The 14,340-nt window shown below is 39.2% G+C and overlaps 2 protein-coding genes across 2 annotated transcripts; both read right to left on the bottom strand.

The window, feature by feature from the left end:
• Nucleotides 1-1,925: 1,925 nt before the first annotated feature.
• Nucleotides 1,926-3,688, bottom strand: LOC110507334 (segment polarity protein dishevelled homolog DVL-3-like). The gene is made up of 3 exons (XM_021587257.2): nt 2,826-3,688; nt 2,160-2,291; nt 1,926-2,053 (listed from the first exon to the last, which is right to left on the bottom strand). Exons 1-3 carry the CDS (start codon nt 2,920-2,922, stop codon nt 1,941-1,943), a joined length of 342 nt encoding a protein of 113 aa, XP_021442932.1. The 5' UTR covers nt 2,923-3,688; the 3' UTR covers nt 1,926-1,940.
• Nucleotides 3,689-7,075: 3,387 nt separating this feature from the next.
• LOC110507256 (segment polarity protein dishevelled homolog DVL-3-like) lies at nt 7,076-9,054 on the bottom strand. Its single transcript, XM_021587146.2, has 4 exons — nt 8,698-9,054; nt 8,031-8,124; nt 7,835-7,904; nt 7,076-7,323 (listed from the first exon to the last, which is right to left on the bottom strand). The coding sequence occupies exons 1-4, from the start codon at nt 8,757-8,759 to the stop codon at nt 7,232-7,234; spliced, it is 318 nt and encodes a 105-aa protein (XP_021442821.2). The 5' UTR covers nt 8,760-9,054; the 3' UTR covers nt 7,076-7,231.
• Nucleotides 9,055-14,340: the final 5,286 nt, after the last annotated feature.

Here is a 14,340-nt window from a genome sequence, read left to right as displayed (position 1 = left end):
ACCCCATCAGAACCCCAAATAAGATTTTTTTTGCTCCAATGTTTAGAAAATGTAAACCAACACTGTATAGCCTCAACATGGTTAAAACTAAAATGTTGATATCATGGATGGTCAGTCCTTGCATACATAGGTCTGTCTATGAATTTGAGAGTAGTTACATTTCTCCATTTCTCTTATTAGCAAAACAGTGGAGGCATTACAGCTTTGTTATTGTTTCAACTGCAAGTTGGTTGATTTATTTATGTGGCTTATTTAAAGGGACAACCTAAGTTTTAAACGGAAACAAAATATCTGCCCAGAGACTTGGTTTGGTAAACAGCTGAGAGATGGGGTCTGGAGAAATGTAACCACTCTCATTACGAGTGGATTTCATTAAGACTTGCTGTTTGAGTTGAAGAAGAAAAAATACTTTGAGAAACTCCAGAACTCATTAGTGGTTCAGTGTTAAGACAATCAGAAATACTATCAGACATCCCCAAATGGGCACATTTATAGGCCTACATTTGCACGCAGGCCAGGTAGACTAATCTTATATGTGTAATTAGGTGTGCATCCTTACTCAACATTGACAGGAGTGTTTCAAACAAAAGACAATGAATAAATTGATAAAACTGACGCACCTTGTGGGGTCAGGTCTGGGTGGTCTGCCAGGGGCCGTTTCATTTAGTGTCCCTCCTTCAGGGAACCGTAGTTATAGTCATAACGTTAAGCTCGTCATATGATGAACTTAAATACTGGATCTTGCTGTCAGACAATTTTTTGGACAGTCAAATGACAAACATCACAACATGCAACAACAACCAAAGTGCTTCTTCATTCATTCCTCTGGTAAAGACAGTTATGCCGTGCTCCACGTTGGATCCAACATCCCTAACAAATTGGTGTTTATAATGTGTTATTGTCTGCTTGATTTACAGTAGGTTCTCGTTAGTCTGTTTGGACACAGAGATACTTTACTCATTTTGTGTAGAGAATGGTTCCTTGATGGATAGGCTATTGTTCAACACACAGAGCTATTTTCCTTTTTTCAGGACATTTAGAATGACAACACATTACAGAGTAGCCTAGTGGGATTATTCACAAAATTATCGGGTGATCAGGTTAGGAAATGTCATGACAAAGACATTTTAGTTTCCATGTTTCACCTGAAATATTAACTGATTTATAGTCCTCGGTCTATGTTGTTGTTAGGTGTATTTATGGGTCGTACGGTAGGTCTGTTAGGTGAAGTTACGGGTCCTACAGTAGGTCTATGTTATTGTTAGGTGAAGTTATGGGTCCTACAGTAGGTCTATGGTATTGTTAGGTGAAGTTATTCATCCTACAGTAGGTCTATGGTATTGTTAGGTGAAGTTATGGGTCCTACAGTAGGTCTATGTTATTGTTAGGTGAAGTTATGGGCCAATTTGACATACACTTAGTGTATAACCTCATTGTCAGTCTGATGTTAAAGCCAGAGCATTTTATTGGTTGACGTGTTTTTTAAGTATAAAGCAGTTGATTTGCGACAGTAACACAAACAGGAGATTCAAGCGAGCCTTACAATTATAATCTAAAAGTGGTGTGAAATGCAGTCAAAAGCAACCTGTAAATGGAGGCTATTTTTGCTGGCAGCCTATGAGAACACCCCTGAGTTTCCCCCACGGTGGTCAATTAGTGAATAGGCACAGAGCTTAATGCGAGTTGCCTTGAGTAGCACTCCTGATCTTGCGCTGATAGTAATATTCAGAATAGATTGTTAAAAACTCAAATCTTTGCTCACCATTTTTGCTCCAGGCATACAGTGGGGCAAAAAAGTATTTAGTCAGCCACCAATTGTGCAAGTTCTCCCACTTAAAAAGATGAGAGGTCTGTAATTTTCATCATAGGTACACTTCAACTATGACAGACAAAATGAGAAAAAAAATTCAGAAAATCACATTGTAGGATTTTTAATGAATTTATTTGCAAATTATGGTGGAAAATACCAGCAGGTTGCTGGCGTACTTCCTGGCCTCACGACGGTCAGTGAAGCCCTCCATGTGATGATAGAGCCAGTCCACCACATTCGATCCTGGGACGGAGACAGGCAGATGGAGAGGGTGAGAGAGACCTTAACAAGAGTCCCTATGAAAGCGAGACAATACAGACAGAGGAGAGAGTGAAGAGAGAAAGAATACCTATGAAGGCGGAGGGGATTGTGATCTTGAGCCTCATCCTGTCTCGCACCTCCAGACCAGACTCTGGATTGGCCATCACTTTGGCGATTGTTGCCATGTCGCTGTGAATGGATAGATGAAAGTCATCAAACCCTGGGAGGGAAAGAAGGAAAGAGAGCAACAGTCTGATAGCTGCAGTAGTGAAACAACCCAGCAGGCAAAAGTGAGCAAAACTGGTTGAAATTACATCATAACAACATTATTTCAGCCAGTTTCGTCCACTGGAAAACACAAAGGGAGCCTTTCATTCATTCAGCAGCAGAAGCAAGCGGGAATTGAGGTAAGAAGAAGTGGCGATCGTGCAACAACCCAGCAGGTATTTATTTTATCATGTCATCATGGACAGGTTATACTGACTGGAATAGGACACGTTTCTCTACATGTCTTTTTAGAGACCAGAAAAATACATCTTGCCTGATTGTAATCTTGACGTTGCTTCGACCAAAAATCTATCAAAATGTGTTTTTTTTCCACCAGGGGTCGATGTCGTTGTGAAAATTACATTTTTAGCTGGTTGTAATCTGACGTCACAACCACATTCCAACCACAACCTTTTGTCATTAGGTTGTCCCATGCCAACTTTTGCCCACTGGGGAGGGTGGAGAGGGAAAGGGAGGGGTGACTTACGCTCAGTCTCAGGGATGGGGCTTGTGATGGAGGAGCTGGTGGAGGGGATGGTGCTCATAGAAGGACTCATACCGTACACTGGGTACGCCCCTGTCATTGCTGCAGTGTGGGACACCCAGGCAGCAGGGTCTATGGGACGGATCGGCTACACAGAGAAAGGGGTGTATCGCCTCTGTGGAACATGATCTATCTTGAAGACTAAGTAATGCTGAAACACATTTACATCGATTTCCTCCCCAATGAAAGCAAATGAAAGAATGTCAAATCTTAGAGGTGACATTTGATCTTCCCAAGAGGAAAATATATCCATATATAATATACTCACTTCTCGGCAGTGTGAAGCATCCTCGAGGGTTAGGATCCCAGCACTTAGCCACAGTCAGAGTTATAGGACTTTCAACAATTACACACAGCAAACACAGTTTATAACACACACACAAACATACCAGAAGCAATGTGTGATCCTCAGCACGTATCAGCATGTAGGTTTCAGTGTGTGAGAGACTGCTCCTTACCCTGGCTTATGCACAATCTCCCTCAGTACTCTTACTGCATCATCATTGCTCATGTTCTCAAAGTTGATGTCATTCACATGGAGAAGAGAGGGAATGAGAGATGGGGGATGTAGAAAAGGGAGGGAAAGAAAGCAGGCAATCCTACCAACCAAGTCCAATTAACCTCTTACAGCCACTGAGACGCCAGCGTCTCACCTAGCCAACAGGAAATGGAAGTGCGCAACGCCAAATGCTAATAGTACTCGATAAAACTCAAACTTTCATTAAAACACACATGCAGGGTACTGAATTAAAGCTACACTCGTTGTGAATCTAGCCAACAAGTCAGATTTTTAAAATGCTTTTCCGCGAAAGCATGAGAAGCTATTATCTGATAGCATGCAACACCCCAATATACCTGAAGGGGACGTAAACAAAATAATTAGCGTAGCCGCGCTACACAAAACGCAGAAATAAAATATAAAACATTCATTACCTTTGACGAGCTTCTTTGTTGGCACTCCTATATGTCCCATAAACATCACAATTGGGTATTTTTTCCGATTAAATCCGTCCATGTATACCCAAAATGTCCATTTATATAGCCCGTCTGATCCAGGAAAAAGCATCTTTCCAAAACGCAACGTCATTTTTTTAAATTAAAAAAGTTGCCTATAAACTTTGACAAAACACTTCAAACTACTTTTGTAACCTAACTTTAGGTATTTGTAAACATTAATAATCGATCAAATTGATCACGGGGCGATCTGTATTCAATAGCAGCTACTCTTAAAATCATCGTCCATTGTCTCTCTCCCATAAGCATCTTCCTGTATACTGGATGACAGGAAGGGTCTATTTCTCATTCCACCAAGGATTAAATCCAATGAAATTGACAGTACTGGCGACATCGTGTGGAAGCTGTAGGACCTGTCAACTGGTTTTTCTTGGGATTTTGCTTGCTGTTCACGTTCTGTTATAGTCACAGACATGATTTAACCAGTTTGAAACGTCAGAGTGTTTTCTATCCACACATACTAATCATATGCATATACTATATTCCTGGCATGAGTAGCAGGACGTTGAAATGTTGCGCAATTTTTAACAAAATGTTGAAAAAATTCAAGAGAGCTCTAAGAGGTCAAACCATCCCTCTTATTCTCACTATCTTGTCACTTAAACACCAGTGGAATAAAGTACGTAAGTACAAATACTTTAAAGCACTACTTAAGTAGTTTCTGTACTTTACTATTATTATTATTTTTTAAAACTTTTACTTCACTACATTTCTAAAGAAAATAATGTATTTTTTACTCCCAAAATTACATTTTGAATGCTTAGCAGGACAGGGAAATGGTCCAATTCACACATGTATCAAGAGAACATCCCTGGTCATCCCTACTGCCTCTGATCTGGCAGACTCACTAAACACAAATTATTTGTTTGTAAATGATATCTGAATGTTGTAGTGTTCCCCTGGCTATCTGTAAATTATGTCTGAATGTTGGAGTGTTCCCCTGGCTATCTGTAAATTATGTCTGAATGTTAGTGTTTTCCCCTGGCTATCTGTAAATTATGTCTGAATGTTGGAGTGTACCCCTGGCTATCTGTAAATTATGTCTGAGTGTACCCCTGGCTATCTGTAAATTATGTCTGAGTGTTGGACTGTACCCCTGGCTATCTGTAAATTATGTCTGAGTGTTGGAGTTTACCCAAGGCTATCTGTAAATTATGTCTGAGTGTACCCCTGGCTATCTGTAAATTATGTCTGAGTGTACCCCTGGCTATCTGTAAATTATGTCTGAGTGTACCCCTGGCTATCTGTAAATTATGTCTGAGTGTACCCCTGGCTATCTGTAAATTATGTCTGAGTGTTGGAGTGTACCCCTGGCTATCTGTAAATTATGTCTGAGTGTTGGAGTGTTCCCCTGGCTATCTGTAAATTGTGTCTGAATGTTGGAGTGTTCCCTGGCTATCTGTAAATTATGTCTGTGTTGGAGTGTACCCCTGGCTATCTGTAAATTATGTCTGAATGTTGGAGTGTTCCCCTGGCTATCTGTAAATTATGTCTGAATGTTGGAGTGTACCCCTGGCTATCTGTAAATTATGTCTGAGTGTTGGAGTGTACCCCTGGCTATCTGTAAATTATGTCTGAATGTTGGAGTGTAACCCTGGCTATCTGTAAATTATGTCTGAGTGTACCCATGGCTATCTGTAAATTATGTCTGAATGTTGGCGTGTACCCCTGGCTATCTGTAAATTATGTCTGAGTGTACCCCTGGCTATCTGTAAATTATGTCTGAGTGTTGGAGTGTTCCCCTGGCTATCTGTAAATTATATCTGAATGTTGGAGTGTTCCCTGGCTATCTGTAAATTATGTCTGTGTTGGAGTGTACCCCTGGCTATCTGTAAATTATGTCTGAATGTTGGAGTGTTCCCCTGGCTATCTGTAAATTATGGCTGAATGTTGGAGTGTACCCCTGGCTATCTGTAAATTATGTCTGAGTGTTGGAGTGTACCCCTGGCTATCTGTAAATTATGTCTGAATGTTGGAGTGTACCCCTGGCTATCTGTAAATTATGTTTGAGTGTTGGAGTGTGCCCCTGGCTATCTGTAAATTTGTATTTATTTATTTTATTTATATTTTGATACTTCAATATATTTGATCAATTGCATTTAGTTGTGATACTTAAGTAGTATTTTACTGGTTGACTTAATTTTTACTTAAGTCATTTTCTGTTAACAGTTGCTCCTATCTGAGACGCAGATGTCTCAACTAGGCACCTGGAAATGCAAATGCGCTACGCTAAATGCTAAATGTACTCGTTAAAACTCAAACGTTCATTAAAACACACATACAGGGTATTGAATTAAAGCTACACTCGTTGTGAATCTAGCCAACAAGTCAGATTTTTAAAATGCTTTTCGGCGAAAGCATGAGAAGCTATTATCTGATAGCATGCAACACCCCAAAATGCCTGAAGGCGACGTAAACAAAAGAATTAGCGTAGCCGGCGCTACACAAATAGCAGAAATTTGACGAGCTTTGACGAGCTTCTTTCTTGGCACTCCTATATGCCCCATAAACATCACTATTGGGTCTTTTTTTCGATTAAATCGGTCCATATATACCCAAAATAGCCATCTATGGAAACTGTGTAATTCAGAAAAAAACATTGTTTCAAAACGCTGCGTCATTTTTTTAAATTAAAAAAGTTGACGATAAACTTTCACAAAACACTTCGAAATACTTTTGTAATCCAACTTTAGGTATTAGTAAACGTTTATAATCTATCAAAATGATCACGGGGCGATGTGTATTCAATAGCTCCACGTCTTGAAATCATGGTCGGAAATCTCTCCTCCAAAACATCCTGTCGGAGACCGGAAGAAATGGAATCCCTTTCCTTTGTTTTACCAAGAAATAACTCTCAGGAAAATGACGACAATGGCGACATCGTGTGGAAGCTGTAGGAATTGCATCCTTGGTCCTATTTAATTTGGTGTCCTTTAAACAACACATGCAAGTGGCGCATGAATATTATTTTCAGCTTTCAGTGACCAGTTTTTCTTGCGCTTTTCGATGAAACACACGCTCTGTTATAGTCACAGCCGTGATTTAACCAGTTTTAGAAACTTCAGAGTGTTTTCTATCCACACATACTAATCATATGCATATACTATATTCCTGGCATGAGTAGCAGGACGCTGAAATGTTGCGCGATTTTTAACAGAATGTTCGAAAAAGGAGGGGGTAGACTGAAGAGGTTTAACCTGTGTCTTTTCTTTTACTCAAGTATGACAATTGGGTACTTTTTCCACCTCTGTTAAACATACACACTCTTAACACACACCTGCAGCAGCATGTCTCCAGGCTCGATGCATCCGTCGGCGGCCACCGGGGCCGGGGCTCTATCCCTTCATGATAGAGTCAATGTAGATTCCTCCATCTCCTTTCTCGTTACTCTGACCCACAATACTGATGCCCAGGAAGTTATACTTCTCTGCATGGAGGGAGAAGGAGGAGAGGAGGAAGGAAAAGTAATGACAAGAGAAAGAAAGAGTGTTGAACAAAAAAAGGATACCTTCGCCAACAGAGTGAATGAGAAGTATGAATCCCTGTTCAAAAAGGGAGTCTGGACTCTGGTCTCATGTTCACAAAGCTTCTCAGAGAAGGAGTTCTGATCTACTGCTGAAATCTACTTTGTTTTTTGGGGTTGAATGACGTGGAAACAATGCGATGACGTTGAAACAATGTGGGAAGGGCATTGTCTTTTTTCACCCAACTTTTAACCTAAATCCATGGTGAAATGTGTTGTTGATTTCAAGTTAAATTCATGGTAGTTGACAGCTCAACCAAATGTAAATCAAAATTAGACGTTAAGCTGACGTCTGTGCCCAGTGTGTGATCTCTGAATCTTTAAGTCAAGACATAAGTCACTAAATATATATAAAATATCATATGGACGTAAAGTTATATACATTACACAGATAGAGGCTAACTGTACTACTCACCCATATTTAAAGTGACAGTGGTGATGTTCAGTGACATGGTGGAATCTGTGACGCTGCTGAAAGAGGACGACTGGACAGGAGGAGAGGGAGGAGTAGAGGAATGATTGAAAGAGATAGAGGTGAGGACATGCACAAGGACCACTGAACACAAAGCAAACTGGCATCTGTGTGGTCTGTGTGTGTGTGTGTGTCTTACCCTCTCCATCTGTGGCGCTTTGGGTTTCCGCCGTCGCCGCCAATATCGTCTCACGAGCCTCGACGACGTGCTCTGCTCCGTGGAACCACTGAACCTGTGGGTGATGACATCACAAAGGTGACATGACACACAACGCACACTCATCTGCCAGTGGTTAAATGGCCACATGACTCTATATATTTGAGCCAAACATAAATGTGGCCATTGAGCTGAAAGAGAAAAGCAACAGTATTTAGTGTGGGTTTTCTAGAGCATTTAATTTGTGGAAGCTTTAATAAGAATTGATAGCAATCACGTAGAGTGTATGCATCAAGTGGATGCGCAAGGTGGTCCATTTTGTCATGTGAGAGGACACATTTTTTTGTGTCTTGGGTACATACATGTATGTGAGTGTGAGTATGAATGAATGAGTAGTCAATCACCTCCCTACCACTTCCTCTTGGCTTTAACCCTTCAGGGCCCATTGCAACCAACATTGGCAGCAATGAACCTCGAGGTGATCTCTACGTGTTAAAGGGATGTTCCACTCCAAATACAACCCAACATGATTTTTGTCATTTATCGTGGATGTAGTTGATTTGCCAAGTTTGGGGAAATTTAGTCCCTTTACTGAGATAATTAAAAGCCACATTTTATCGATTCATCAGTGTTTGTGTGTGGTGCTCACCGACTGGATGCATCACCGTCTTCAGAGTCGAAGAAGCTTGTCGTCTCCAGCTCAGAACTCATCAGCGTTGACGAGCTCTCGTAGCCATTCAGTAGGCACCAAATGGAAGAAAACAGACTGAAATAGGAAGGGAGTACCTGGACCTGTCCAAGAAGAAAGAAAAATTATTTTTCAAAACACCAGTTTTTTGTAAGCAAAATGTTTTGCTATGGAGTGGAACATCCCTTTAACACGTAGAGATCACCTTGAGGTTGTTCATTGCTGCCAATGTTGGTTGCAATGGGCCCTGAAGGGTTAAAACTTCTTCAGGATTGGTGGGTCCCCTGCGGGACGGTTGAGCTAACGTAAGGTAATGCGATTAGCATGCGGGTATAAGTAACAAGAACATTTCCCAGAACAGACATTTCTGATATTGGCAGAAAGCTTAAATTCTTATTAATCTAACTGCACTGTCCAATTTCCAGTAGCTATTACAGTGAAATAATACCATGCTATTGTTCGAGAAGAGTGCACAGTTTTGAACATGAAGTTACTAATAAACAAATTAGGCACATTTGGGCAGTCTTCATACAACATTTTGAACAGAAATGCAATGGTTCATTGGATCAGATTAAAACTTTGCACATACACTGCTTCCATCTAGTGGCCAATATCTAAATTGCAACTGCGCTGGAATAATACTTGATGGCATTTCTCTTGCTTTTCAAAGATGGTACCAAAAAAATACAAAAAACGGTTGTTTTTTTCTTTGTATTATCCTTTATCAGATCTAAGGTGTTATATTCTCCTACATTCCTTTCACATTTACATGGTTCCAAGAAAATGCATATTCTTTCTTCAGAGAATGAGCTATAGGCAGTTATATTTGGGTATGTCATTTTAGACAAAATTTAAAAAAAAAGTTGATCGTTAAGGGGAATGCAAAAAATTTACTAGATCAGCATCCATGAGCAGCAACCTCCTATTCCTCCGATAATAAATGGCAGTATCAAAAGTGCTCTGTGTCAACATTTGCAGGGATACTGGATATGATATTACATCTAGTAGTGAGAAAGGAATTATATTTTTTGGTGGGCATAATAGTCCATGGACCAGAGGCACACATTTGTCCACTTTGTGGCAGAAGGTAGCCCAGTGGTTAGAGCATTGGACTAGTAACCGAAAAGTTGCAAGATCGAATCCCCTAGCTGACAAGGTCAATCTCTGTCATTCCACACCTGAACAAGGCAGTTAACCCACTAGGGTCATTGAAAATGAAAATGTGTTATTAACTGACTTGCCTAGTTAAATAAAGGTAAAATGTAAAAAAGTATAATGTTGATTTTTATTAAGGTCCATGTCTGTGAATTATATTTTGGTATGATTACCACTTATCGAAGGTAGCTAAAATGTGGTTATCACTGTATTATATGTTATGACGCCTATACAATTAGTTGGGCCAACAGGATTGAGATGACATCTTCTCATACTAAGGTAATTTATATACAGTATTGTTAACTTCATAATACAACACCAATTAAGGTATGAATCAAATGAAATCGTAATGACATCTATGGGCTCACCTTGAGGGGTTCAAAGGTAATACATGTATGCATTTTGGGGTACATCGAGACAGAATGGGCAGTATTGGGGTGGACTCTATTATCACATGGTACCCTACATGATAACTACACCAAATTTCACACAGAACAAGGGACCCACTGGGAAAGTTTTCTTTTTGCCATACAGTGATCGTAGATTTAGCCTATAACCAGTCCCCGCAGCCTATTTTCAGGATGGCCGCCATTAACTTATTAAATGGGGATAAACTGCATTGATTTTGCATGACCATAACTGAATAAATAATTGGTGTAATAAGACCAACAATTGCTTAAAATGTGTGTTACAATGATAACTAAATTATGGCCCAAGTATGTCAGTTATATTTATTTAGCAAAATATTACCAGAATAGTGGTAAAAATAAGTCAAAAAACTGTCTGAATTGTGAAGTCGTTTGTGAAGTCGTTTCACATTACATTAAAACTCACATTCACAGATAAAAATGATATGATTCCATAAATTGTTAACATCAAGAAATGTGATGTGAAACCCGCCCCTTACATTGCATTCTATATGAAATCCCATAGGAATGGATAACATTGAGCAAAGAAGTACCAGTAACCCATTTTCGCAAAATGCCTTCATAATGAGTGAAAACTTTACATAAAGCTGGGAAATGTCTAAACAATGATGCCTAGCTATTGCTGGTTTATCCATAAGGTACACATTTTCCAATATGGCCATCAACAGGCTCTATTGGATTGGTCTGACATTGCCTGAACTCTCAATAATATTTGTATTTATGATGTATCCCCATTAGCTGCTGCCTTGGCAGCTACTCTTCCTGGGGTCCAGCAAAATTAAGGCAGTTATACAATTTTAAAACATTACAATTCATTCATAACACATTAGGTGTATGCCCTCAGGCCTCTACTCTTAATACAGCATATCAACAATACAAAATCCATGTGTACGTGTGTGTATAGTGCGTATGTTATCGTGTGTTTGTTTGTGTTGCTTCACAGTCCCTGCTGTTCCAAAAAGGTGTTTCTGTTTTTTAAATCTAATTTTACTGCTTGCATGAGTTACTTGATGTGGAATAAAGTTCAATGTAGTCATGGCACTATGTAGTACTGTGCGCCTCCCATAGTCTGTTCTGACTGTGAAGAGACCTCTGGTGGCATGTCTTGTGTGTTATGTATGGGTGCCTGAGCTGTATGCCAGTAGTTCAGACAGACAGCTCAGTGCATTCAACATGTCGGCCTTTCAATTTATGTCGATATAGGACTGGTTTTACTGTGGATATAGATACTTTTGTACCTGTTTCCTCCAGCATCTTCACAAGGTCCTTTGCTGTTGTTCTGGGATTGATTTGCACTTTTCGCACCAAAGTACGTTCTGATTTCTTTTGATTTTCCCATGATGTCAAGCAAAGAGGCACTGAGTTTGAAGGTAGGCCTTGAAATACATCCACAGGTACACCTCCAATTCACTAAAATTATGTCAGTTAGTTTATCAGAAGCTTCTAAAGCCATGACATCATTTTCTGGAATTTTCCAAGCTGTTTAAAAGGCACAGTCAACTTAGTGTATGTACACTTCTGACCCACTGACCCATATAGATGATTAGCCAGATCTGTTTTTGGTCCAATAGCATATTTAAAATGATCCATCCTCCTTGTGAATCCGTTTCCACAGTTTGCACAATCGGATCAAAATTTGTATTAATTAGTATAAATCACCCCTTTTGAGTTTCTTTGCACATGACAAAAATATATTTCTCCCTCCGAGTCCTTTTTCCACCCAACCTCATCTATATTTGTAGAATGAGTTTCCTGTAAACAATAGACATTATATTCTTTCTCTTTTAGCCAGGTAAAAATGTATATCTTCTTTTTTTATGATCTGCTAAGCCATTACAATTATAACTTGCTATACTTACTTCCCCACTTACCATAACAAGACCCAAGTGTCAATTATACTTACCACAACCAATGTTTGTAAACTTACCATTAAAAAGCACCATGATGATTAAGTGTCCATATAGCTGTACCATAATCATTTGCACTGTTAAAGATACTGTAGCTGCAACTGTGTAAACCTCCAATTGTCCTAATATTCCACCCACTAAAACCTCCCCCATATCTAGGTCTATTGTCACTAAGACCATCAGACCATCTCCCTGACTATTGACGCACATTTGCGTCCTAAGGCAAACCCTTGGCCGACAATTGGCGTTGGCCAGAGGGAAATATGAGCAGTCCCATGATAACATAAATATCCGAGGCTGCTTAAGACAACTAACCAAATAACATGGAAAACATTCAGAAAAAAATAAATGGTTCCACTGATTGATCCTATTAATATAAATAATAACAGTACAATATTATAAATGCATGCTCATATTTATAAAGTCCTAGCAAGGCTATAAGCATGTCAGCCCAGCCTGCTCAGTTCATTGGATCTGATTGGCTGTAAGCATGTCAGCCCAGCCTGCTCACTTCATTGGATTCAATTGTTTTAACATTTTTGATTAAAATGAAGACAAAACAACCTAAATATATCGCAAGACCTTTTAAAAAAAAAAGTCCATTACATGCAAGATATATGTCATGTAGTCCTCATTATATCCTGTTGTAATTCCGACCAAAAAAAGGAAGAAGGAAAAAATATTCTAACGGCCGCTAATGACTGCAAGTAAAAATGTGTCTCAAGCATCACATTATATCCTATTGTATTCCTGTTGTATTGTGCCATGGCTGTGCCAGAGCCGACTGCAAGCCAAACCCGGGCACCCCTTCATGGAAGGGAATACCCAAGTTCAACTCACAATCGACTCCAACACAGTCATGGCACGACAACCAAGAACACCTGCAGTACTGACAATCCAGAGCGATTAAACCTGTAAAACCAACCCCCTGTAAAACCAACCCTCCACCCATGCACATTTAGTTTTTTTTATTCCAGGGTCGTTGCTCTATCAGCTCGGTTGTTTTACACCTAGGGCTATATCATTAGGATAAAGAATATAAAAAGGTAGCATAACTAGCTTATATAGAAATATATAATATACCTTTCTCTCGCTAAGAGAAGTTCTTCAATAAGCCAGTTATTGTATTAGTTCTACCATTAACTAACACACTAGAGACAACAACCCTGTTGACAATACCTAATCCATCCATTTGCCTGTGTGTATCGGAAGAATAATCATATACATTTTTTAAATTGAGAATTATTTTTTAAATGTAAAAAGGTAATAACACCAATTATTTTAGGATCATATAGGCCTATTCCAATAGAGAACCTATGCAGGTTTATAATACATCTATTCATATTTATTACGTTTTATCTTTAAACAACGATTCACATCGGCTGCACTATATAACAACTTTTAAGTCATAATATACCCAACCTCTACAATTAGGCCATATCATATTCAACAAAAGAAAACAACCTTGGTATTTCTAATGTATATTATTCAAATCAAATGATAAAAAATCAAAGTAAAAAGGTCAGCCTAACCCATCTTCGCCTTCCCCTAAATCAAAACCTGATATTACGTCCATTTAGTCCATAGTTCCATTTTGCCTGAATAGAAAAAGGATAAATTCATCATACCCATTCTACATTACCATAAATCATACCAATTCTACATTACCATAAACCAAACCTTATTTTAAGTCCACGGTTCCATACTGCATGAATGTACAACATTTATATTAAAATAATAATATTAACCTAGTTCGTGCAAAAAAATATTGGGGTAAAAATGTTTAAAAAAAACTATATTTGTACTGTGTAATGCGGTGCAAATATGTATCGGGGACTACTTCAACAGGAGGTAGCTATCAGCCACGTTGTAATCTTCGAGTCCTTGAACATTTGGTTGTTTACATGTAATTTATGGAGCACGAGACGAACTAAGGCCTCAACCTCCCCCAGTAGGCCAGGCAATAGATCCAGTTGTTTTAACTGCTCTCTCATGCTGGTAAGCAATGCTCCATCTTCTGGAGACATGGTTATAAAAACAGGCCCCCTCCAATGTTAAGTTTGACATTTTAGACCACTGCTTCCTCCTGTTTTTCTCGCAGAACTCGAGGAAAG

Source organism: Oncorhynchus mykiss, chromosome 27 (genome assembly GCF_013265735.2).
Source record: "Oncorhynchus mykiss isolate Arlee chromosome 27, USDA_OmykA_1.1, whole genome shotgun sequence".
Lineage (NCBI taxonomy): Eukaryota > Metazoa > Chordata > Actinopteri > Salmoniformes > Salmonidae > Oncorhynchus > Oncorhynchus mykiss.
Note: the sequence above shows the minus strand (reverse complement) of the source record. Positions and strands in the feature narration are given on the sequence as shown.

Coding starts and splice junctions, on each gene's coding strand:
- LOC110507256 (XM_021587146.2), bottom strand. CDS start 8,759: ATGAGTTCTGAGCTGGAGACGACAAGCTTCTTCGACTCTGAAGACGGT. Junction 8,125..8,697: donor GACGGTGATGCATCCAGTCG/GTGAGCACCACA, acceptor CATCACCCACAG/GTTCAGTGGTTCCACGGAGC. Junction 7,324..7,834: donor CACTGTCACTTTAAATATGG/GTGAGTAGTACA, acceptor CCCTCCATGCAG/AGAAGTATAACTTCCTGGGC.
- LOC110507334 (XM_021587257.2), bottom strand. CDS start 2,922: ATGACAGGGGCGTACCCAGTGTACGGTATGAGTCCTTCTATGAGCACC. Junction 2,292..2,825: donor CCCCATCCCTGAGACTGAGC/GTAAGTCACCCC, acceptor TTTCCCTCCCAG/GGTTTGATGACTTTCATCTA. Junction 2,054..2,159: donor AATCCCCTCCGCCTTCATAG/GTATTCTTTCTC, acceptor TCTCCGTCCCAG/GATCGAATGTGGTGGACTGG.